Source organism: Alternaria incomplexa (assembly GCF_024043165.1).
Source record: "Alternaria incomplexa strain BMP 0042 chromosome Unknown scaffold_16, whole genome shotgun sequence".
In the NCBI taxonomy this organism is placed as follows: domain Eukaryota; kingdom Fungi; phylum Ascomycota; class Dothideomycetes; order Pleosporales; family Pleosporaceae; genus Alternaria; species Alternaria incomplexa.
The window spans coordinates 599,997-624,841 of NW_026249865.1; the positions used below are offsets into that span (position 1 = coordinate 599,997).

The 24,845-nt window shown below is 52.8% G+C and overlaps 7 protein-coding genes across 7 annotated transcripts; 5 read left to right on the top strand and 2 right to left on the bottom strand.

The window, feature by feature from the left end:
* Positions 1–1,584: 1,584 nt before the first annotated feature.
* On the top strand, positions 1,585–2,163 carry J4E90_009600 (uncharacterized protein; the record flags this gene model as incomplete). Its single annotated transcript, XM_051439119.1, has 1 exon — positions 1,585–2,163. The coding sequence occupies one exon, from the start codon at positions 1,585–1,587 to the stop codon at positions 2,161–2,163; it is 579 nt and encodes a 192-aa protein (XP_051287196.1).
* Positions 2,164–2,584: 421 nt separating this feature from the next.
* On the bottom strand, positions 2,585–6,988 carry J4E90_009601 (uncharacterized protein; the record flags this gene model as incomplete). Its single annotated transcript, XM_051439120.1, has 3 exons — positions 2,585–3,221; positions 3,283–6,757; positions 6,814–6,988. The coding sequence occupies 3 exons, from the start codon at positions 6,986–6,988 to the stop codon at positions 2,585–2,587; spliced, it is 4,287 nt and encodes a 1,428-aa protein (XP_051287197.1).
* A 911-nt stretch (positions 6,989–7,899) lies between these two features.
* On the top strand, positions 7,900–10,143 carry J4E90_009602 (uncharacterized protein; the record flags this gene model as incomplete). The annotated part of the gene is made up of 1 exon (XM_051439121.1): positions 7,900–10,143. The coding sequence occupies one exon, from the start codon at positions 7,900–7,902 to the stop codon at positions 10,141–10,143; it is 2,244 nt and encodes a 747-aa protein (XP_051287198.1).
* Positions 10,144–10,728: 585 nt separating this feature from the next.
* On the top strand, positions 10,729–12,549 carry TUB1_2 (alpha-tubulin; the record flags this gene model as incomplete). Its single annotated transcript, XM_051439122.1, has 7 exons — positions 10,729–10,740; positions 10,938–10,996; positions 11,060–11,298; positions 11,352–11,423; positions 11,473–11,976; positions 12,030–12,222; positions 12,273–12,549. The coding sequence occupies 7 exons, from the start codon at positions 10,729–10,731 to the stop codon at positions 12,547–12,549; spliced, it is 1,356 nt and encodes a 451-aa protein (XP_051287199.1).
* A 520-nt stretch (positions 12,550–13,069) lies between these two features.
* On the bottom strand, positions 13,070–16,082 carry J4E90_009604 (uncharacterized protein; the record flags this gene model as incomplete). Its single annotated transcript, XM_051439123.1, has 2 exons — positions 13,070–15,370; positions 15,420–16,082. The coding sequence occupies 2 exons, from the start codon at positions 16,080–16,082 to the stop codon at positions 13,070–13,072; spliced, it is 2,964 nt and encodes a 987-aa protein (XP_051287200.1).
* A 2,824-nt stretch (positions 16,083–18,906) lies between these two features.
* On the top strand, positions 18,907–20,264 carry J4E90_009605 (uncharacterized protein; the record flags this gene model as incomplete). Its single annotated transcript, XM_051439124.1, has 4 exons — positions 18,907–19,116; positions 19,166–19,311; positions 19,374–19,501; positions 19,549–20,264. The coding sequence occupies 4 exons, from the start codon at positions 18,907–18,909 to the stop codon at positions 20,262–20,264; spliced, it is 1,200 nt and encodes a 399-aa protein (XP_051287201.1).
* Positions 20,265–22,106: 1,842 nt separating this feature from the next.
* Positions 22,107–22,773, top strand: J4E90_009606 (uncharacterized protein; the record flags this gene model as incomplete). The annotated part of the gene is made up of 2 exons (XM_051439125.1): positions 22,107–22,111; positions 22,143–22,773. 2 exons carry the CDS (start codon positions 22,107–22,109, stop codon positions 22,771–22,773), a joined length of 636 nt encoding a protein of 211 aa, XP_051287202.1.
* Between the last annotated feature and the right edge of the window lie 2,072 nt (positions 22,774–24,845).

Sequence of the window (24,845 nt, forward strand, 5' to 3'; positions counted from 1 at the left end):
GCATGGGAATCAAATTTACGGGACATTACTAAGACGGTTGGCAGTTGACATACATGGTCGGATGAAGAGTGGAATTTGAGCTACTGTCACAACATGACAGAATGGCTCTCTAGCATCGAGATCGAGGGAAACAATCCAAGGCGCGGTTTTCAGATAATCGTATTCTAGTAAAGTTGCCTGATGAGGAGGGTTAGCCAAAGTCAACTTCCATGCAGAATTAGAAGGATCGTTAACTGCCCCTCCATCCCGAGGTCTTGTCAAAAATATCTATCTTCTTGAACACGATCTATATACATACGTGTCAAGGTATAGCACTACCAATGTAGTAAGCTATCGCAGTGCACGGCTGTGCAAACCCTCTCTTTCACTTCTTCGAATGTCTTGGCATCGCCTGCACTTCAAGGTCCTGTTGCGCTCTCACAACTGAACGACTATATATCGTACTTGCGACTTCTCCCATTTATGAGAGTGAACCAACTGCAGCACCCGACACTTCAACCCACCCAACTGCAAATGTCCAAATCCATGTCGACAGCGCAAACAACGGCGCAGATAACATCCGCAAATCAACAAAACTCTCCTCTTCTCCGCCTACCGGGCGAACTTCGAAATCAGATTTGGATGCACGCGCTGGGCGGCCGGAGAATCAGGTTGAGTTTACGCGGCGACAAAGTACTAGTACAATATCGCGACAAATTTGCACTGGCATTCGGGCTATTGAAAGTATGCACCCAGATCACCGCCGAGGCTGGGATGCTGCTTTACAGCCTCAGTGTGTTCGACCTTGTATCGACGACCATGATCAACGACCTCGTTACTAGCATGACTACATCGTCCATCGAAGCTATCAAAACGCTGAAACTCCCACTCTGCTTCATCGACACTCATTATCCCCGCGTTGCATCCTCACTCGCAAAGTTCAAGGGCTTGGAGCAGATTAGGTTGAAACACAGCTGTAGAGACAATCATTTAAGGCTTCCTCGATATCAGGACGGGTTGCGGGTTTTAGCGGATGGTCTACGAAAGGATGTACCGGGTGTCAAAATTTCGACATATAAGTTTATACCTAGGGAACCGGATTGGGCAATGAGAATAGCATTGATGAGACACTCCGGATTGAGCAGTGAGAAGAGCTTTACTGAGATACTCCGGACTGAGCGTCAAGAGGAGGCCGAAGAGCAAGAAGCAAGTATCTTTTAAAGACACGCAATGGGCAGTCTTATGAGCACTGAGAAAGGAAAGGGAGTAAGGGCGCCTTGAAATGAGATGGTGTGTAGGTGTTTATTCTAGCAAAGCTTACTGAGATCGATGACCAGCCACAAGCTCATCTTTCTATAAGATAAGGCAGAATTAAAGACTTCTCTCCTGTTCTGCCTTCGCTCAGTGAAGCATTACCTACGCTCATTATGTATGACCAAGTGGATCTGAAAGAACTTTTACTCCTTCACTTGCCTGACTACTATAGCAAGCACGTGCACCCCCAAGCTTTCTCGCACTTCCCCACTTCTACGACCACGCCACCACCACAGCCGCTCAGCCCATAGAACGGCCGCGATACCCATACCCGTCCCGGCAGCTAAAACGATGGCGCAAGTCACGAAAGCCGAAGCTACAGCGGCAAAGCAACTGAACTCTCCTCTCCTCCGTCTACCAGCAGAGCTACGAAACCTCATCTATCGCTACGCGCTCGGCGACCGTACCCTCATCCTATCCACGATCGATGACGAAACGCTCCGCCTTTACCAGCGCGACATACCTGCTTTCGCATTGCTAGCTCTATGTAAACAGATCCACAGCGAAACAGTGCTTCTCCCTTACAGCCTCAACACATTCGACATCGATTGCTGCTTCACCTTCAAGTGTCTGGTAGCCACTATTCCCCGGACTCACGTACAAGCTATCAAGAAGCTGGATCTTCGTACCTTGGCGATTTGGGGGGAATCGAATTACGAGACCTGTATGAGGCTAAAAGTGTTTAGTGCTCTGGAGGAAGTCACGTTCAGTTATGCTGGCAGCACAGATACGCTGTGGCATCGCGATTGTGAGGAACGCTGGGCTGAGGCAGTCAAGATGCTAAGGGAAAAGATGCCCTGGGTTGCGACGTCGATGCGGGACTTGCGTGACGAGATTCTTAGGGACGACGCGCTCGATTTCGCTGCGTGAGAAGAAAGAGTGGCACTTGGAGAATAGGGAGGGCGTATACTTGTATCATGTCACATGAGCGGTATCAGGATATCCAAGACACGGCTTGCGCAGTTTGCATACTAAAAAGGGAAGACCTCCGCCTCCACCCCGCGCCACCAACCTATGAGGAGAAATAGCACGTAGGTCACTTGGTTTGCTTGCTTGGAAAATGGACAGGCTATACGACTCGGTCGTCTGACAGACCCTCCGTTTAAGCAACCACTGACTTGCTTGATCATACGGTGCAATCGATTAGAACAATGCTCCATCTATTAGGTGAAAGAGAACCAGACATACAATCAGCGGCTTCCACTCAAGCATCGATTGACAACACCATGCGCAAAAAACATGTACAACGTGCCATGCAAGAGCAATCATTTACAATTAGCAAGACAAGCGACTAAGAGTACAAATCATCGTCCATGGTCGCATCGCCAAACCCCCCTTCAGCGATATCAACACTGCTCTTCCCCGGCGTATGATTCGCCGGCGCCTTGCCTTTCCCCTTTCCACTCCCACTCCCTCCAACCGCCCTATTCGCATCCCCATTCGCAAACCCATTAACCTCCAAATTCTCCGTCCTAACAACCATATCCTCAGCCTCGTCGATCGGCGCCTTTGCCTTACCCTTCCCCTTCGCGCTAGTCGCCGGTTGAACAGCTGGCGCAGCCCCATTCTCCTTCTTATCCTCCTTCTTGCCCGCGCCTTCAAACTGTTTCCGCACTCTATCGTAATGCCGGAGTTCATCTGCGCTAACACTAGGGACGAGTTCCTTGTGGGCTTCCATGAAGTCTTCTTCGGTGACCATGACAGCGGTATCTTCTTCTGTGGCGAGATGGTCAAAGAAATAGGCAATGGTGATGGGAGGGGAATGGGTGGCGTTGTGGGCGGCGACTTTCTCGTCGACGATCTTGGCGGAGCGGGTGATGGCTTTGAGCATGGCGTCGGAGCAGAGGGCGTACATGTCTGCTCCGGTGTATGTAAAGGGAAGGCCTTGGGATACGCGTTGGAGGGAGAGGGAGGGATGCAGTGTGAATCTTGTGAAACGTGTTAGCATCTGGGCGATTCGAAGGAACGGGGAAGGGGAATGTGACGTACTTCCTTGTCAGAGCTTCTAAGATGGTCTGCTGCTTCTCGTGAGTATCGGAAACACCCAGGTACAGCATCTTGTCGAAGCGACCGGGTCGCAGCAGGGCTTGGTCGAGTAGATCGGGTCTGTTAGTTGCTCCAATGACGAAAACACCTTCTCCTCCATCACTCATGCCGTCAAGCTCGGCGAGCAGCTGACTGACAATACGATCCATGACGCCGCCACTGTCACCTTGATTTCCACGCTTGGGTGCGACAGAGTCCAATTCGTCGAAGAAAACAACACAAGGACGGGCATCGCGGGCGCGTTGGAAGACACGACGTACATTGGCTTCAGACTCACCAATGTACATGTTGAGCAGCTCAGGTCCCTTGACACTGAAGAAGTTGAGTGAAAACTCGGTAGCGATGGCCTTTGCAAGCAGCGTCTTTCCTGTTCCGGGTGGACCGTAGAACAAGATACCACTGCGCTTCTTCATGCCCTTGGCGAATAGCTCAGGACGTGACAAGGGAAGTTGGATAGTCTCCATGACTGCGTCTTTCACGTGCGTGAGACCACCAACATCTGACCATCCGACGTTGGGGATCTTGGGGGCTCCAATTGCATCTGCGAAGTTCTTGCGTGCTGCATCTACTGCGGTGTCTAGATCGGCTTTGGTGAGACTGTTGCTAAAGTGACCTCCTGCTAGTTCAATGTCGCGCGTAGTAATTGTCTCGGACGATGAGAGCGATTTTGTAGAGGATGCAGCGAGCGCTTCGAGACGTTGCTGCTTTGCGACTAAAGCTCGATCGACGACATCCACAAGGTCGCCAGCCACAAGAGCGGCAGTCTTGACAGCGACATTTCCAAGGTCTACTTCAGGGGATAGTCTAATACCGGCATCATCGACGATACTCCTTAGAATACCTTCTCGTTCGCCTTCATCGGGTGCTGTCATCTCAATCTCGTGGGTGAAGAGTCCTCGGATACCTTCCGGTACCTTGTCGATCTCGGTCGTAGTTGCGATTAGCACGCGAGAGTCGGCCAATATCTCTTTCAGCGCGGTGTTCATGCGATCGGCGTTGAGTGCGTCGACGTGCTTGACAAGCAATGCTGTGAACTCAGCGCCACATGTCAACCCTCGTTCTGCCCTAGCTTTCAGAAATCCTTCTGTTTTGACATCGCCACCTCCAGCACCACCCTCGGTGATGATGTCAAAGGCATCAATCGCAAAAGTGTGCAGGCCGAGATCTTCGCAAGCTTTCGTAGCGAGGGTAGACTTTCCGATGCCACGTTGAGTCGAGGTGATCAAGACTGCGATAGGTGGCAGGCCCAGGTGGATGGCTCGCGGACTGGTAGCCACAGACATGAGTTCTCGCAACCGTCTGCGAAGTGATGAAATGTAGGGCTTGGGCAGCTCGTCTAGTGACATCGTCTTCTGCGAGCTCGAAACAGGGGCTCGTTTAGCACCAAGATAGTATTGCCAGGCATTGTTGATGGGAGCTGGAGTCTTGCCCTGCTCGCTGCCGTTCATCTCCATTTTGGTGCTGGCAGCATCTACTGTGACAGCACCACCCCATATGTCGGCTTCTTCGCCGTCGTGAGACGCATGGGTAGAACTCGATACGTTGCCAATCTTGAACCAGGATACGACTTTTGGATTGCGGCTGCTGACACTGGTGCTGTCGTCGCTAGCTGTTGGTTTGGCTTTGGCCAGAAGCTCATCGTTGCCAGCGTCTTCTTCTGCCGTAGTTTGGAATACTGCTCGACCAAGCGATTCGTCGATAGATACGCCTATTAAATCACCACTTTTGACAATGCGCCTCTTTTGCTCGAAATGATCTTTCAATGCCGCGAACAGACTGGGTTGGAGTAGACGATCTGACGACAAAGGGGTTGAGACCTTCAGCAGGGTGACCTCTTTGGCAGACGGAGGCAAAGAAGAGCTGTTGAGACGTGGCTTCTGAATGGCGCTCCTAGGAAGATGAGAAGACTGGCTGGGGGCTAGCGGAGTGATGCGGAGGTGAGAAGGACTGCCTAGGTTTGCGAGAAGAATTGGCGAGAGATAGGCATGCAATGACGAGATTGGTTGCGAGAAGCCCGAGAAACTACTTCTTCGGTCGGTATCTGCCATCTTCTGTACCGGATATCGCGCAACCTTCTTGGACATGTTTTCTGGCAGGCCAAAGACTCTGACGGGGCGCCAATTCGTATTATCTTCCTCGTCAACTCCTCCGAATGCACTCAAGCCCCAGAGCGGATGTGATGAAGGGGCTTCGGTGCCCCCAAGCTTTACCCAGTCGCCCGAAAAGCAACCGACTTTGACCAGTGTGTTGATGTCGACGAATACGCGCGCTTCCTCGTCATCCTCGCTTCCCGGCTTCGGGTGAATAAGATCATCTGGGACACGCTGGAGAAGCCCCTGGGCTTTGAAGACCTTGCTCTTATTTGCCGGACCACCACGGGCTGTCGTAGCTGTGAAATTGGAGTATACCGACCCTGGCGTCGCGATGCCATTAGGGCGTCCGAAGTTGCCGGGTCGTGGGGTCGCGGAGGAAAAGATTGAAAGTGCACCGGATGACTGAGGCGGGAGCATAGGCGCGTTCAGCGATATGATGTCGTCGGACTCGTCGGACAGGTCTCCTGCATCGCTCTCCGAGAGCTCTGACTCGAAGTTGTCCGTAGACTCCCCGTCAGGTGGAGAGACATTGCGCGAGTTGTCCTCTGCGGCCGAGTAGAAGGTGTCATTCGAGGTGTCGTCAGCCTCATCATCGTCGCCAAATCCGTTGGTCGTCGGGGGCTGTTTCACCGGAGGCATGATGATGGATTGCTTAGAGCTGCTTCGGTGCGACTGTAGTATGACGATCCTCGTGCTCGGTAGCAGGAGGCCTTGCGACACGGGTTCGGAGGCGCTGATTTTGGCTGGTGGAGGTGGGACATGGGTGATGGGATGCGCGGGTAGCTTCAGAGGAAGCAGGTCGCCAGTATGAAGCACAGTAGGTAGTTGTAGGGCTTCGCGTACGGCCTGTCGCCAGGCCTCCTCTTGCGCTGCGAGATCCACCGCCTTGCCTTTTGTTCCGTTCGCTTCCACATAGTGGCTTTTCGGAGCTCGTGATGAGCCATTCATCTGAGCAATGAAGCCTCCGCCGAATTTTGCATGCACCTCGTCCAGCTTCCGCAAGGCTTCCGTGTCCAGATTGACGTAGACTGTGTTCAGCCCAACCGGCACAACATCGTATATGCGCACCTCGATGGGCGTATCCCGTCTCTGTGTCTTGTTCGGGGCGACATTCTGGAGGAGCTGGGAGAAGGACTGCAGGGCGAGAGACGACGTGGGGATCTGGAGTGACGAATGCGGGCGCGCGGTGCCGGTTTCTGTCTTGTCGGCTGATCGCACCGGCAAGATGGTCCAGGGAGTGTTCTGGGAAGCGGCGATGGAGGTCGGCAGCCACGGGGTGATTGCGACGTGTTGGATGCGATCCGAGTCTGGCGTGTCTCCATTGGCTATTCTTCTTGTCAGCCACCTCTCCCATCTACTACCAAACATTCCTTCCACGTACCAGTGCTCTTGCCTCTCGATCCAGGGAACAGGTCATTGAACAGGTCCTCCGACAGCACTCCGACCTCACCCTTCACGCGATCGTCGAGCAGTAGTCGCGCCGAAATAGGAGGGCGGTCAAGACGTCTTCTCCGTCTTCTTTTCCGTGGGTTGGCGACTCCATTCTGCGCGTCCATGATGGATTAACGAGGGATGTCTGCCTCAATGGACAGGTGTATGAGCATTCGCGGCTCTGTTCGTTGCGTGCGATCAGCCCGGGCATCACATAGCACCAGAGAGCCGCATTGCCTCGGCAGAACTAGCCCGCTCGGACATGGTTACCTGCCACGAATCCCCGCGTCCACTCAACTGATTGGGAGCAGGAATCCCACGAGCATGCACGACTCAGAGTTACATGTTGGCTTGTGTTGTTCGAGTCTGTAGTGCAGTAGTTCAAGTTGAACGTTCACACTGAGATTCAACAAGGCTTCAATGGGCCGCAAGTGGCCTGTCGTACATCACACGTCACACGTCGACCACAGCATGTGCATATCTTCGACAAGCAGGATACCTGCCACATCAAGTCTAGATACCGCTCTACTGATACCTTTCGACGTAAATGATATTCAGTCTCGCTATCTCTCAGAAATCGTTGACGTTGGAATTCGCGATTCCGGAGTCAAGTCCGCAGCCTCTTCATATGTTAATAAATAGTGCCTGCGACATGCAAACCATTGCCACAAAACCGCAAACCCTGCTTGCATCACCCGCTATGGGGTTTCTAAATGTGGTCGTTGAGATGCATCCTTCCGCAGCATGATCGCTGATTTGCCGCTTCCTCATCCATTCCTGACGTAATGCTCTTGCCAAACAAGGCGCGGACAGCCACCGCGTCAAAACTGCGATTGACAAAAAAGCCGCAACATGTCTCTCAACCGCCCTCCAGCATCTCACAGCCCTTTTGCGCGTACAGAGGACTGCGATCCGCCCACTCGGGATTACGACACTGAAGAAGGGACTAATTTGCCGGCATCCGTACCTATGCTCCACGCGACCCTGGACGCTCCACACCACCGTCGCCGAACCATAGGGCTTTCCCCAGATCAATATGCCGAAGGCCTCTATTACAGCCGCCAAACACCGTGTTGAAGAGCAGTTCAACCATCATGAAGAAAAGAGAAAGTCCAAGACACAGGCTGCAGTCGACTTTGCACATCAAGCTAAGCGTCTCGGACAATACACACCAGAGCAAGAGAATGAGGGCACAGGTTCCACACAGGCGGTTGAAGCACGGTTCATAACTCCGCAAGATCCTGTCATCGAAACTGCCGACGGCCATCGACTCCCTGCTGTTCCTCTGGAAGAAGCGACCAAGCTCAACGAATTGCGAGACATTATTGACGACCGTGATCCTACTAAGAAAGAATCCTTCTCACCACGGCTGCGCGAAGCAAAAGATGGAACGATACATGGCATACCTCCGAAAGAAGCAGACATGAATGGCGAGGGGAAGTCTGATGTCCCACTAGGTGACTCGAAAGCGCCTTCGAAAACGAATCCTCTGTTCCCACCTCTGCCCATGTACGGACCTCCAACACTTCTGAGGAAATGCCAGTGTTGGTTCTTCCGAGTCTCGTCTGGCATCTTGTCATTTTTGTTCCTGCTCGTCATAGTCTTAGGTGCAGGCTTTACGTCCCTTCCTGGCATGTGCAAACACCTGTTACTACTGCTCACTTTCCGCGATGCTGAGAAGCGAAGACCGTTCTACGAAGAGGAAACGAAGCGAAAGCAAGCAAGAAGAGAGGCAGAAAGAGCGTGGAAGAAGCGAGACACAATGCCGTCAGCTCAAAAACTGGAGAATGGAGAAGATGGCGGAACAACAGATGAGTTTGAGCCGTTAGAAGGCGGTCCCGATCCTCTGGTCTGCGATGTGCGCCACTATGCACGAAGAGTGGGACTGGACTGCGAGATCTTTGACGTCCAGACAGAAGACGGTTTCATCATCGAACTCTGGCATCTTTACAATCCTCGTGACTACAAGCGCACGAATGACGGCCAGCGTTCCCCGCATTCGCCAGAGCTTTTCCCTGAAGATCGCACGGGTGTTGCTGGGTCGCAATACGAAGAAGGGGAAAAGAAGTACCCAGTCCTTATGATACACGGCCTCTTGCAGTCCGCAGGCGCTTACTGCACGAACGATGACGACAGTCTTGCTTTCTTCCTCGCCAAGTCTGGCTATGATGTCTGGCTTGGCAACAACAGATGCGGTTTCAAACCTCGCCATACCACTTTGCAATACGGAGACCCGCGCATGTGGGCTTGGAACATTCGTCAGATGGGTGTCATGGACTTGCCTGCGCTCATCTCACGCGTACTTTCAGAAACCGGGTTCGAAAAGCTAGGTCTCATTGCGCACAGTCAAGGCACCACACAAACCCTTGTTGCATTGGCAAAAGAACAGCGACCCGAAATTGGCGAGAAAATATCGGTGTTCTGCGCTCTGGCACCAGCCGCATATGCTGGTCCTCTGATTGGCAAAGCGCAATTCAAGTTCATGCAGGTCATCAGTCCAAACATGTTCCGGACAGTTTTCGGCATCCACGCCTTCATTCCATTCATGATGGTTATGCATGGTCTCCTTCCCGGAAAGTTCTACGGCTCCATGGGTTATCGTGTCTTCGCCTTTCTGTTCAACTGGACGGACGACCGCTGGGAACGTGATCTGAGAAATCGCATGTTTCAATTCTCCCCCGTCTATGTCAGTGCAGAGAGTATGAGATGGTGGCTCGGACGGGAATGCTTCGCGAAGCAGAAATGCATCTTGGCTACACGAGATGAGAAGATCATGGAAGATAAAGAAGACGAGGAAATCGAGCAGACGAAAACTAAGGCCGGAAGTCCGCCACACGACTCCGACGATGAGCATCAGAAGGACACGAAAGAAGCTGAGCGCTACGCATGGTACGGTCCGCAAACTCCTCCTTTTGCACTATGGGTCTGTGGCTCCGACGACCTAGTAGATGGTCGTCGTCTTCTACGCCGTTTCGAACACGGTCGAGAGCCACATGTCGATGTCGTACACTCCAAGGTCATCGAGGGGTACGAACATCTTGATGTCATTTGGGCTATGGACGCTATTGAGAAGGTCGGCAAAGAGGTCAGAGAGGTGATTTGGAAGACGGCGTCTGCAGATGCCCGCAAGCTGTGCAGGACGCCAAAGGGATGCGAGGACGTTCACGAGTTTTACAGCAAGAGTGGAGCTAGAGAGAGTGCGACGCGTGAAATCGATGCTTCGGCTGGTGAGTGGAGCAAGAAGGGCGAGGAGGCTGTGGCCGATGGGCCTGGAGAGTAATGCTGAGATGTAAGGAGCATTGTCGTACTCACCCTAGGGCTCCTACGGCATACGAGACAAGCGCGAACACACAAAGAAGCATATGGGAGGCGCTTTTGGTTTCCTTCAGCACATGAGATATCCCCCTGTCCGTTCAATCAAGGCAGCTTAGACTAGAAATGGAAATGGTTCGCATTATCATCCAGCTTGGCGCACGAGGCTTACGCTCAAATCGTTAGGATCGGCGTCTTTATACTTCACTAATATACCAGTTGTTAGCTTCACACCGTAGATTGACAGCTGCAAAGTCCTTCAAAGCGCAGTTTCATCGGCCCATCACACCGCAAGAAGAGGGATCCCTGGCAAAAGGCGGTCTCCCCGCTGTGCCGCATGGGCGCCACGGTTCTGTTGGTTGTAAGTGGCAAGGCGCCTTTGTCGCGACGGTCGCGTAAACAAAACCGTGCGGCCCCTGCAGCGACCCCACCAAGCTAGTCCAACGCGGCGCTCCTCACCGCTTGAACCCAGAACACTTCTGCCTCCAGCGTCGACGCCGGCAACTAGAGGTTCCTTCGACAGTCGTCTGTTTGACACAGCAACACCGTAACCATGCGAGGAGAGGTACGTCAAGTTGTCTTGTTTCTGAGGGAGTGTTCAATCGCAGTATGCGAAGAGATGCGGGGGCTTCATGCGCCAACATGGACGAGACGAAGCTCTACCGTGGCTAAAGAGCAAGAAGAGATGGAGGAGCTTTGAGATTGGAATACTCCAAGAAATTGAATGACCCCAGCACGCGCAATGCTAACACCAAGCTACAGATCTGCCACCTTCACATCGGCCAAGCTGGCACACAGCTGGGCAACAGCGCCTGGGAGCTGTACGTTGTCGCGAACCGCATGCGCCCCGAAGCCTACAGTCAAGACTGACACGATACCCCCAGGTACCTCCTCGAGCACGGCCTGCTGCCCGATGGCCGTCCCAACCCCGATGCGAAGGAGCTCGGCGAGGGTGGCTCCTACGAGACCTTCTTCACCGAGACTGGCAGCGGCAAATACGTGCCCCGTTCCATCTTCGTCGACTTGGACCCCTCCCCAATTGACGAGATCCGAACTGGTGCCTACCGTCAGCTGTTCCACCCTGAGCTGTTGATCAGCGGCAAGGAGGATGCTGCCAACAACTGTGCGTCTTGGAAGCTATTGGGAATGCAGATGCAGACATACTGACGGGAGTAGATGCTCGTGGTCACTACACCATCGGCAAGGAGATGGTCGACAGCGTCATTGAGAAGATCCGTCGCGTTGCTGGTAAGCACAATCCCCGACATCAGCTCAATGCGCCTACTGACAAACACAGACAACTGCTCGTCCCTCCAGGGTTTCCTCATCTTCCACTCTTTCGGTGGTGGTACCGGTTCCGGCTTCGGTGCGCTCCTCCTCGAGCGCCTCTCAACCGACTACGGCAAGAAGTGCAAGCTCGAATTCGCCGTATACCCTGCTCCTCGCGTGTCTACCTCTGTTGTTGAGCCCTATAACGCTGTTCTGTCGACACACAGCACCATTGAGAACTCCGACTGCACCTTCCTTGTTGACAACGAAGCTGTCTACGACATCTGCAGGCGCAGCTTGGACATTCCCCGTCCCAACTACGAGCATCTCAACCGCCTGATTGCCCAGGTCGTCAGCTCCATCACCTCCAGCTTGCGCTTCGATGGTGCGCTCAATGTCGATCTGAACGAGTTCCAGACCAACCTTGTGCCATACCCGCGTATCCACTACCCGCTCATCAGTTACGCGCCTGTCATCTCGGCCAAGAAGAGCTCCCACGAGAGCTTCAAGGTTTCCGACCTGACCTTCCAGTGTATGTTTCAGTACTGTCTCCATACTCTCTGGGCGTTTTGCTAATCTGAACAGGCTTCGAGCCCAACAACCAGATGGTTGTCTGCGACCCGCGCAACGGAAAGTACATGGCTGTCGCACTTCTGTACCGCGGAGACATCGTCCCCCGCGACTGCTCCGCCGCCGCCGGTGCCCTCAAGGCCAAGTCCTCCTTCAACCTGGTTGAGTGGTGCCCCACTGGTTTCAAGCTCGGAATCAACTACACCAAGTACGTCCTTCCTACCTTGTTACAATCAGTCCTTTCTAACAACACCCCAGGCCCATCAGCGTCCCCGGCAGCGAGCTCTCCTCCGTCGACCGCAGCGTCGCCATGTTGTCCAACACTACCGCCATTGCCGAGGCCTGGTCCCGCCTTGACCACAAGTTCGATCTCATGTACTCGAAGCGCGCTTTCGTTCACTGGTATGTGGGTGAGGGTATGGAGGAAGGAGAGTTCTCTGAGGCACGTGAGGATCTCGCTGCCCTGGAGAAGGATTATGAGGAGGTTGCTGAGGACTCGCTTGATGCGGAGGACGTTGAGGAGGGCGAGTATTAGGTTTTCAAAGATATGGAAAGGAGGCAAAGGGAATGATGTTGTTTGTAAGGCTTGCTACGACGAGCTGGGGGAATTAGTAGTCTTGGAATGGAGAAACTATGCGCGCATGCATAGTCTTACTTTCAAACGATATATCTGCTCTTGTTGGGATGTCAAAATAATGTGAATGATGGCACGTGAAACCCTCGATCGCAAAGCTTGTTGATTCTGAGAAGTAGCGATATTGTCGCAATTTATTGGAGCTATCTCGTTGGTCTCTCCACGATAGACCTTCAAAGCTGAAGAAAGAATTATTTACAAATTTACAGATTGAAGGAAAGGAGAGAGGAGCCCGGCGCACTGCCCTTGGCTATCTGTCTTGTCGACTAGTCTAGTGTAAATGGAGTACTAAAACGCTGAGCGATATCGCTGTACAGACGCGAGAAATAGAAGGAGGAAATGACAGAATGAGACTTTTTTTCCGACAGCTTCAACTCCACAGCGGTCTCGACACATTGAGTAAGAGGGTCAATGAGCTTCCTCAGTGAAACCTCCTCATCTCAATCCCTTCCGTGCGACTTCTCGCTGGTGGACCGAACGTCCTCTCACTATCCGCCGTACTAGGCGCCAACGCACCCGTACTCCTAGGCACATCCGCACTGCCCACCCTCGTAATAGGCACTTCATCCTCGCCGCCACTGCTCCTCACAGCCCGGGGACTAATAATGCCACTGCGTGGATCAAGCGTGTTCTTCTTCTTGGGCGGGGTATCGTAGCCGCTACCCTCGGGGATATCAGCCATACCAGCTTCGACATCGTTGCCAGAGCGGTTGCGACTGAAGAAGCGGTTTCGGTGCGTGCGTTCGCGGGTGGTGGACGAGGCGTTTGTGCCGACGCGTTGGAGGCCGGTGCTACGTGCGCTGTCATTGGATTGGCGATCGTTGTTTCGGTCTTGCGAGCGCGAGGGCGAGGTGACGCGGACGACGGTTGCGCGGGCGCGGGACGCGTTTTCGCGGTCGTCGAGGACGTCGCCGCTGGGGTCGTCTAGGCCCATGGATTTCATGCCGAGGGAGAAGTCGACGCGGCGGCCCATTGCGGAGAGGGTCTCTGGCTTTTTTAGAATGGAGCCGGTGCGGGTTGGTCCCGCGCCGGTTCCGGTGGCCGAGTCTGATGTACCTTCTGCGGGTGCGACGAATGGTTGGTCTTGAGCTTGGTTGCGGATGGTGCCGTTGGGGTGGTCTGGGTTGCCGTTGATACCGACACCAGGTGTAGCAGGGTTCTGCAGATTCTGCATGTAAACCGGGAAAGACTCCTTCTGGCCGGGGTAGCGCATACGGGGTCCTTCGATTTCGCATTCCTGGATTGCCATGGTGAGGGCGCAGATGAACTTGTTGCGGCGCTGCAATCTGAGCAGTTCGTTTTGCCAGTTGGACTTGTAGAAGAAGACGACGTTGAGTTCGAGCCAGTGGACTTCTTGGACGGCGCGCAATTCGGTGAGAATATTGGTCTGGTACTCGCGTTGCTCGGCGGTGACGAATTCGAGGAGCACGTTGCGGAGCTTTTCGATTTGCTCGAGCGTTGTACCGAACTTGATAATGATGGGGATGGCTTCGGCGAGGGCACCCGATCGACGGTGGTTAAGGATGAAGAGCGTGTTGAGGTAGCTGTTGGGCGCTTGGACAACGTGACCTTGCATCTTCTTGAACTCGGTGTAGAAGAGAGCGATTTCCTTGACGAAGTAATCATCACCGCGGCCGAGATCTCCGGTGTTACCGTAAATCATGACACGGTCACCGACATCGTAAGGGTGCTTGACGAAGACGAAGATGCACGACTGGAGGAACTCCTGAGCGGTTGCGGAGAAGAGCCAAGATAGAGCCAGAAGGGTCGAACCAGCGGATGTTAGGACACCGGCGGCGGAGGTCGAGATCAGCGAGATGAACACGATGATGGTGATGATCAGCACTATGAACATGAAGACATCGTCGAGCTTGGAGACGACGCTATCGAGATCCTTCAGGGAGGCGGTAATAGACTTGCGTTCACGGCCAATCTCGACGCAAACAGCCTCGAGTTCCTCCATGGAGATATCGCCGTTCATGTCCTTGTCAAACATGGAGAATGCGGCTGTGGCTTCCTCGTCGCTGTCGAAGGCATTGTTGAGATCCTCGGAATGAACAGTCTCGGTCTCAGGTCGCGCAAAGGTACGGTACAGACGGCGAGCCAGAACCTGAGCGCCGCTGGTAGTACCAATGAGTTGCAGAACAACCTGGTGAGGATGGCCACTGCCAGTAACCGCACGACCGGTGAAGTCCCCCGCGACCTTTCCAGCGATGTCTCCAAACTTGTTGAACCCGACTTTGATGTTCTTTTGCGCCTCTGTGAGAACCTGACCGGGAGTGCGTGCGCCCGATGGAGCATTGCCGTCCCCCTGCTCAAACTCGGAATCTTCCATGGCAATCTTCTCCTTGGAAAACCTGTACAGCTTGGCCAAACTACCAATCTGGAACTTGTTCAGCTCAATACGGTCCTGGTAAGTTCGCAGATGGAAGCTGATGGCGATGAGCTGGATAATGATCTTCTCGATGAAGTTGAGCACGAATCCGACGAAGAGAGCTACGAGGACCTTGTTCATGGTGCCTTCCCAGTCGCGTGTGTTCTTGTCGCCGTTGACGTGGTGGTTCTTCATTGTTGGGAGGAAAGACACTTCAATGGCCAACCACCAGAAGAACAAAGTAGCTGGAAGTTCGAGCTGCTTGCCCATGTCTCTCCACTTCTTGCTGTTGTTGGTGAAGAGGGAAGAGATGAGACCAATAGGCCACGGGAGGAGTTTCGCGAGTACCTGCGATGGATGTTAGTGGTTGTAAAACTAAAAAGACGGAGATACTTACTCTTCCAGCCCACAGTGTCAGCCATACAATCATGAGCCAAATCGAGAACCAGACAAGCTTGACTCCTCCAACATTCGCATTGGGGAATGCAAAGATGCCAACCATCAAAGGAATGAGGATCAAGAGCACCATGGGCGTAATGTACGTAAAGTACCTAACAAGCCATGATGAGTTGTGTACCTTCTTGAAGAACTTGGAGAAGCTTGTGGTCGGGTTTTCGGGTGGCGTATAGCGAGCCGCTTGTTCGTGCAATGGGTTCGTCGCCGCGTCGAAGTCGTCTACGAGGTCCTCACGGCGGGATCGCACGCGCGTCATGGATGGGTTCATTGACGCGTTGCGCCTAAGAGCCTCCTTCTCATCCAGACCCTGCTCAATGGCGAGCACTGCAAGGTCATCGTTGAGCCTGCTCGCCTGCTCACGCGTTTGCGACGGTGACTGTATGCCTTTCATTGCTGGGATATCATGTGCGGTTTCGACGGTAAGGTGGGTGCCAGATCGTGATCTGTTGTGCGGTGGCCGTGCGGCAGTATCTACACGCAATGGCCGCTGATGATCGTCCCCCACAACTGTGCCGTCCTCGTCGGAAGATCGCTGCTGGTGGTGGGACATGTTGCTGTCCATGTCGTATGTCGGCTCTGGCCGCTCATAATTTGGTGTACTCATAGTGGAGAGTCGCGCCCGAACCAAGGTTCGATAGGAAATCCGATCGAAAAGCTACCTTGGGAGAGCGATGAGGTAGCGACTGTGTTTTGATTTTGCGGCGATTTTTTGTAGATAACGCAAGATGCGATTGCTGAAACAATGGTATGCTTTTTCACGCCAAACCAGCAGTCAATGGCTTGCGCTCGCCCTTCCGGTGGTCCAGGGTCAAACGCGAACTGCTGCAACGGGATGACGTCAAGCTCGGTGCCGACGTATCCAGAAAATGTTTTAGCGAGTGACGGAGAAAAATGGCGTGTTCTGTAGTGATTAATGTGCAGTAGAGGTGGTGAGAAAAGAGAAGAAGACAACACAGTGGGATGGACAGCAGCGATGTTAGCAAGTGAGATGTGGAGCTCGCCCGGGGTTAAAGGAGCAGGAGCAGCGCTGGGCCAGGGATTATTTTTGGGGACTCCCGATCTGCGATTCCTGAAATTCGACGCCAACCCTTCGACAGTGACTGGCGCAGAGAAAAATGGGTCATGGAACCGACGGCGGACGTGTTGTGGCCATGGCAAGCACACCGGGTGGGCCGCGTCGCTTTGTCTAGAATCTCTGTTGGGACCGAATCTGGTACAGAAAGCTGTAAGGATACGCGTCTGCGCCAACCACAGCCATCGAATATACTAGAACGGCCCTCAACCACGGCTGCGGCTATCTATCTCGGTCGAGAATGCCATGACAGCGGCGTCGCATACGCCGTTAGGTCTGCCAGCACAAGCTCTTAGCGACAGCCACCGACGTCACGCAGCATCGCAATGCAGGTCCCGGACGCTTCCAGTGTCGGTCCCTCAAAACTCTGCAAAGTGTGTCTATTTTGAGCGTCTGCAGTTGATGAAGGTCGCGCGACAGGGCGAAAGTTGGAGAGAGGTGCGGCTCGGCCGCCCAGTCGGTCGTGACGCGTTCTAACTTTCCCAACCGTTGTTCTTTATCGCCTTTCACATGCCTAGGAAGCCTTATCCTTAATTTCCAGGGTCATTGCCGTTATCGCGGAAGGCTGTTTCAAACCGCCCGCGGCGTTCGAGAAAAGCTTGTCGCGTGCCGATCCTAATGCCGCCCCTGCATACCAAGGCTCTCCTTGGATCGCGTCGTGGGGGTCAGGATCGATGCACAACACTGACAGCACCAGAGATCTCGACTCCAGCGTGTCAGCGTCCAGACCCGCTGTATCGCACTGTCTCCATCTTTCTCCCCAGATGTGATCCGACGATGTGCGCAGGATGAGCGTTCCCTGTGCTGCATCAGTTCCAGACATCGGATAAGGCGGCAACTACCTCACACCTCGCTGTTGCACCAATTTAATGATATGGCGGACGGAAAACACTCCACAACGTCTCCATATTGACGAGTCGTGATTTCAACAGCGGACGTGTCCTCGCAGGAAGAAGTCTAAGCGATACGTCCTCAGCAGTCGTGGTGGAGGAAGGCCGCTCGGCTCGTACAAAGCCCGATTTCCGCCTGTACTAAACGTGGTGGGTCGCTCTGTAGTATGTCATAACCCGTATCCTGTGCGGAAGCGTCTTTAGTAACTTGCCGTCATGTAAGGTAGAACAATTCTTAGTGCACTACGTCAGAGCAGCATGCTTTTCAATTGAACGCCGCGGAGCTTTTGTTACGGTGTCGACTTGGGAGCTTCAAGATTAGGGCATGGATCGTGGCTGAGAACCTCACACCAATCCTTGAAGACATCATCATCACCTAAAAATCAAAGAGGTATGCAATAGACCTTCTCTTACAGTACAACTGTGGTTCTCTTTGCTCTCAATGATGATCAATGTACTATATTCGCCATGTGCATATTCGACAGCTGTGTATTTTGCGAAAGAGCGGACAATAAATATCTCCATGAGACAAGTTAACAGTACAAGCTATCAATGACATCATATTTCATGTCGGTAGGCTGCTCGAGAATATAATATGCTTGTTCGCTGTCGTTAAAGGAATTGATGCATTCAATGGTCGAATGCCATGGCTTGCCGAAGCACTATTGTCCCGTGCAGTATGGGACGATACACTACTATATCAGGCAATATCCGGCTTCCGTCGATTGTAGCGTCCCTGTCTGTGAAAAGCAAAGCTCTCGTAGTAGTCCAGTTCAGGGTAAAATTGGCGAGGGAACCCTCTTCACCCAAAATTCGCAGCAATCGATGGACGTGAGACAACTGCCTATCTGAGCATGCATTCATTTGGTCTGCTTTCTGTTTGAGTAATGAGTGGATAGGCAATGTTTGAAAAGGCGTAAAATGTCGCAGTACGGCGGCGAAGTGGATAAGAAGAGCACGCAGCACAAGAGAAAGCCGAAGGACGAAATGAAGCTCATGTCCTCCATGCTACATTCTGCTGGAATCTACACCTTAGCGAACCTTCCCAATTGGGCATGAAGTAATCATGGATACAAACCTCATGTCTACGAAAGATAGATTCGGGGTTAAGAAGGCAGGAGTCCGCAAGATACACTCACCGCACTGTACTATAGGGAAGTGGGAAGGTGAACATTGAGAAGTGAGGTGAGCGGACTCCATTCACACCTGCTAGAATCCACGCTCACAGTTTATTACCCAATGCAGTAATCGTGAACTTACAAACCTCATACATCTTGAAGCATGTAGGAGTAGACACGAGTAGAGACGACGGGAATGTTGTGATGTTGCTGGAGACTCTGCTCGTCCCGATCGGGCTAAAGTCGCGAGGACATCACGTCATACCAGAACGAGGAAGGCGCGACGCGAGCTCTCAGATGCGCATCTTCCCCGCAAACTCTCTTGACTTTTGCAACCACACAGTCACAATGTTCAGCTTACCGAGGATATCACTGCCTTCTTTTCTTCGCGCTGGCGAAGGCACGCATCTCACCGTCGACCTCCCCTCTGTAGAAATCCACGACATCGAGACCTCGGCAGAGAAGCGACCGCGAACCCTCAAGCATCTACTCAAAGCGAACCACGCCAACTACGCAATCATATACCACAACCTCACATTTCACAACCATACACCGCACGTATGCTGCTCCTCCTGTAAAGGCTGTAGCTGCTAAGCATGTACCCTAGATCCTGGGATCGGCTTACCTTCTGGGAGGCACCGCAGAGCATCTGAACGAGATCTACGAGAGAGAGGCGGAAGTGCTGGAACCTTGGCATGATGCGCCTGGTGAGATAACAAAGGACGACTGGCGAGAGTACCTGGGGAAGCGCGAGTAAGTAGCTGCATGATGGTGCGATTCAATAGGATTGGGGTCAGTCGCTAATGGGCAGCCAGATACCAACGCGCATTCATTGATTTCTTCGAGGATCAGCTCGTGAGCAAGAAGTACGATGTTGAGGAAGTTCTTGAGGAGTTCTTGCTCAAGGGCAAAGAACCGCTGATCAACGGCCTCATTTCAGGACGTAAGTTTGCGCTCTTCCGAAGCCCGAATATCGCTAATCCCATGCAGTTGCGCATCCTCTCATTCATCTCGGCTACGCTTACGAGCTCAACTCCACGACCGTTGCGATCGAAGCCCTAGCGATGGGCTCTTGCTTCTACAGTCCGCTCCATAAATACATCGACGATCCAAAATACACGAAGCCCAGCCCTCACGAGGCGACTGGGAACCACACCGGGCTCATCGATTTGTTGGACAAGGTGCGGAAGGATAAGCGCTTCGATGGACTGTACGATCACCGTAGCGGCGATATCACGAAAGTGCTAGAGGAGCGTGAAGAAGCCTTTCTGGAGTACTGGAATGCTTGGGAAATTACTGCCCCGAACGAACAGTTCCAAGCTGCTCAGGAGGTCGGCTTGGGGCTTTTGACTGGAACACCACGACCGGGGAAGGGAAAGTACGACTTCTTCCTTGTACATGTGCTTACAAGCTCTCACGCTATTCGCATCCTTCTCCCGTTGATACCGGCCAAGTTCCATGTCAGTCTTCTACGGCAATGGTGGCTGTTCGCGCTAGCTGTATACATTGCCCAGACGAGGCCAGAGATCGATATGGGTAAAGCGATGACTGGTGACGACAGCCAGAAGAAGACTTGGAAGCATGTTGTAACCAAGGCCTTGAACGGACCACATTCGACTGATGCGCATTACGTCAAAGGTATGTTACGAGCCTCTTGCCGAACCGCGGTGTTCTTGACTGACATGGCGCAGCATTGCGTGCGTTGAAGGTAGCGGAGGAGACATGGGAAAGGGGTAGTGACAAATCAAACCACTGGCTCAGTGCAGCAGTCAAGTTCGCGGACGAGTTTGAGGGCTGGGGAGGATTTGGAACAGCGGAAGACGAAGCAAAGATGGGATATCCTGAGAAGCAGTAAGATTTACTATACAAGATAGCAAAGATAATGTATGCGCAGGTCTGGCTAGGTGGAACGTTCTCAACCTGCTTGACAGTGACGCACTCACGTGGTCTGATGTGAATTTGGCGCAGAACTGATCATTCACCACCTTCTGCCTTTCGTCTGCTGACTCTATCTCCTGGCGACAGTCACCATCATTACCCATAGCACGCAATACACTCTAGCACCTGACCGCAAGGACTACCTACTTCTCTCTTCTGGAAAACCGTGAGTACCAGCCTCCGCCATTCAGCTGCATTCAACCATACGATGGACCCAAATCCCCTTACCACCACTCCAGCTCTATGCACTCAATACAAAATTTACTGGCGAGAGTGCGGCCATGAGTACAGCAACGTCGGCGATGTAGTCCCCTGCCAAGCAGCTGCGAACAACCTCCCATGTGCATGTAGGACAAATCTAAGAATCGTGCGCGACACGACTACCTCTCGAGGCGTAGATGGTCATACTAGAGTGCTGAGTGATGGAACTGAGACTGGGTTTTGCAGGCCGTGTAGATTGGAGAACGAGAGGGAGAGGAGGAAGGAGGCAAAAAAGCAGAAGAGGAAGGTGAGCAAGGCAGATAAGGGTAAGAAGGTAGACGGCGGTAGCAAAGTCAGTGGAACGGGTGGTGAAGGTAGAAGCGGATTCGGAGGTGGGTTTGGAAGGGAACGGAATGTTAGGGTGGAGAAGAAATATGTCAAAGTGGATGGAGGTGGGATTGGGAGTAAAGATGACTGGGAGGTAGGGATGCCGCCGAAGACGACTAAGCAGTACCAAATGGATTTGAGAAGGCTCAAAGAGAGCATTGGGAGGGATACCGGGAAAGCGATGAGTTTGTGAGGGGGCTTAGTGTGGAGTGGTAGTTTGGTAGCTGGTAGAGAGGTGACCAATGGTTCGATATGTAGGCGTTCTCGTTGGCTAGCCAAGCATGAAACCATGGTCGACGCCCTCGCTTTTCAAATATATCTTCCATTTCAACTTGTAGATAAGAAAGCATCATCGCAAGCATTTCACTCACTTCATACTTTTCATCCACAAATACCACAGCAACATAGCCCCAAGACAATTTCGCAACACCGCTTTAGAAGATGTCCAACATGTCACTCCAACCACTGTGGCCAACGCGCCCACAAGCAATCCAAGTAGATCTCATCATGACGCGAGAGCTCCTCCGCGTCTTATCTCGCGGTGGGAACGGCCATCCTCTCCACCACGACTCCCTCTACCAGTCGACCTACCTATCTAGCGCGATGGCCTCACAACTTCTTTACAATTGGCCAGTCCTCCAGGCTCGCGCGCTCGCCCCTCTCTTCCTCAGTCTCAAACAGAGATATGAATTACAAGCGAGGCACTACCGAGCTTGGAGGATGTTGGTCACCAAGGGCCTTGCAACGGAGGAAGCGATTCGTCTTCCGATTGATGAGCGCAGCTCGGTGAATAAACCTGCGGTTTGGAAGTTGCTTGATAAACTCTCTGCTTTCCCGAAGTTTGGGGCGGTGGACATATTGGAGGTGGGAGGGCTTAAGTGTCAATGCCGGAACTGCTCTGAAATGGCATTAGATTTGGAACAAGACAGGGGGGATGTGTTCGTGCAGCCGGGGTACTGGTTTGCGGCGGTCGTATTGAGGTCAAATTGCGACGTTGAGAGTGTAATGGAGGCACTGAAGACATGGGGTGGGTTTGGAAAGTGGGATGCGGACCATAGATGCTATGTGCCTGATGAGAAGCTGAAGGAGGAGTTGGTACATGTTGAGAAGGTCAAGAAAGAGGAAGACAGCCTTGAGAGAGGAAGCATAGGTACACTGTTCGGAGAGGAGATCGAAGAGGCAGAGGACGATGTTGAGCATACCGAAGATATCGAGGACTTATCTTCACTACAAACCGAAATCTACAGTGAGGGCGACAGCTCCACAGGCATCGAAACACCGCCTTCGACAACCGAGGAGCTTATAGATCCTACACTCACGCTGTCACCCATACCGAAGCCAACGGACCCCTGCCCAGAACACTGTCCCTCCCGCCGGCGTCGCCTCCGCGATAACGTCCGCGATCCGAAATATCCATCGTGTACATACCACTGCCACAATCCACATGCTCCTTTCGAATTCGAGCCAAGCGGCGAGCAAGTCGGCTTCTGGCTTCCACATGGACTGCAGGATGAACAAGCACGGAAAGAATGGACAGTGGCGACTAACAAGAGAATGAGGGACTTTAGGATGGCATGCAGAAGTCTGTTTGGGAATGATTGTGCGGGTGTGAAGGCAACTACAGAGGTTCAGCGGTGTGCGTGGGATTTCATTAGAGCGGATTATGGGTATGGTGAGCGGAGGGACTGAAAAGTTGCTTCTGAGGTGGTTTACGTATGTAATGAGTCGTAGAATACGATAATTGAATGTCGCGCAATATGGTTCGGCCTGATGATGTGTTATCTAGTGTTCAGTCCACTGGAAAACCTATCCAAGGTTGCGTTCTGAACTCCTCGTCTCCGTCAAGACTCTCAACTCAGGCGAGATATTTGCAGCTACCGATCGAAGAATATTGAAATCGTTAACTATCTCGGGTAGAGTGCTAAATGGAGACTCCCGAGGTCGATTCGGAGCTCGATAGCGCGTGGCATGGCCGGCCGCCTGCAGAATTTATCCGCCTGACATGAACGCTGTTGTGTAAATTCACACCCTGCTAGGATGTGCCGATGTGGTGGTTCAAAAACGTCTCCTGGTGTATCGTAGCACTCAATCGTTACCCCTCACTACCCAGATATACTCTAGCTTAATTAGTGTCTTGGCGTCATGCCATCCTCACTTGGGCCGAGTTCGCATCACCAGTCTCAACTCGCCCTTTACAACACCCATCTCAACACTTGTATACCATCATCGCCAGCATTACCTAGATATACGCAGAACTTTTTCCGGTGGCTCGATCCGTTCTTGTGAAAAGGAGCGTGTCCCTCCGTTCAGCCGCAAGCCAATCAGCCATGTTGCCAGGGTATGGGTGCAGTCGCAATCTCAAGAGGCCTGCTTCGCGAAGTCGAAGACCCTCGCTTTCTGACAGGCGAGCGTCACGCCATCGCGCTACAGGCTAACAGAGGCTTTCGTCCGACTAACCGACAAGGAAGACCTAACACCAATGATGCGGACCGCTCCCGACACTGCTTTAGTCTGGAGATCACATCCCAGCCTCGCCCTTAGACTTGATACTTCCTGCATACCTTGATAAAACCTGCTTGCGCCCCGAGGCTTTGGGTAATCGCCGTCTAACCTAACTACTGGAGTCGAGCAGCCGTTCACCAAGCGCGCAACTTGAACCACCTCCGGATCAGTCAACTCCTGAGACAACGCCGTACACGTGGCTGTGTTGGTGTGCCCACTTCACACCAGTTGCAGCACACGTTCGCAACTACAACGATAGGCCACATGCTGTGCCCCTCCGAGCTTTCCGCGAGATCGTAAGGTTGCGCGAAAGGTTCCTCGACTGCCTCAGCAGAAACACATGAGGTGTCGAGCGTTCTGTGAGGTAATGAAAAGCTCTTTTAGCCGGCGTGCCAGCCGCTTTATGCTCAACGCGACATTGCCACTATGGTCTCCCAACTGCTATACTTTTGCGCAGCTGCATGTGGCACAGCTCTGCTGTGCTACTCATCACGAAAAGAACCGCACTGGCGGGTCCGTACCTGATACGCTCACCCTGCTTCTTGCTACCCGCGCCGCTCACCCCACATTCCATACAACATGTCCGTTCTCGCAGTAGTCGTCGATCGGCTTCTGCTCAACAGCCTTTCTAGCGTATGTCTAAGACGATGTATCAAGTCATCTTGTCGGACTTGAATTGGACGCCCATCGTTCAGATCATCACTTGGTTCACTCTCGTAACCAGTCTCCTGGCGTTCTTGACGCATGCCGGCATCAAGTTCTACGTGTTTCGGACGTTGACTATCGAGTCATGGCTCGTACTTGCATCCCTGGTAAGTCAAGCATCAACAGACTCAGCAACATTTGCTAATAAGTATTGCCAGATATTTTGCGTCGCACAATCTGTCGCCGTATTGCTGCAAGCACACTACGGTTTCGGGAAGCCGATCGCGACTTTGAGTGGATATCAGATCGAGTCGAATCTCCAAGTAACCTTCTACCTCCGCTTGAGTACCTGGTCCGGAGCGCTGATATGAGCGAAGAGCGAATATGCCGCAATGATACTCTTCATTCTCTCCCTCGGCTTCTCGAAGCTTGCTGTCGTCGCATTCGTCCATCATCTGACTCCATCCGACCTCCACCGCAGAATCAACTTCGGCGTCTTGGCTCTTATAATCTTGTGGCTGGTTTGTTCTGTGTTGGTCGCAGCATTCGAGTGCCGGCTGCCACGACCATGGGACAGAACATTGGATCAGTGCATCGACCGTGTCAGTAATCTA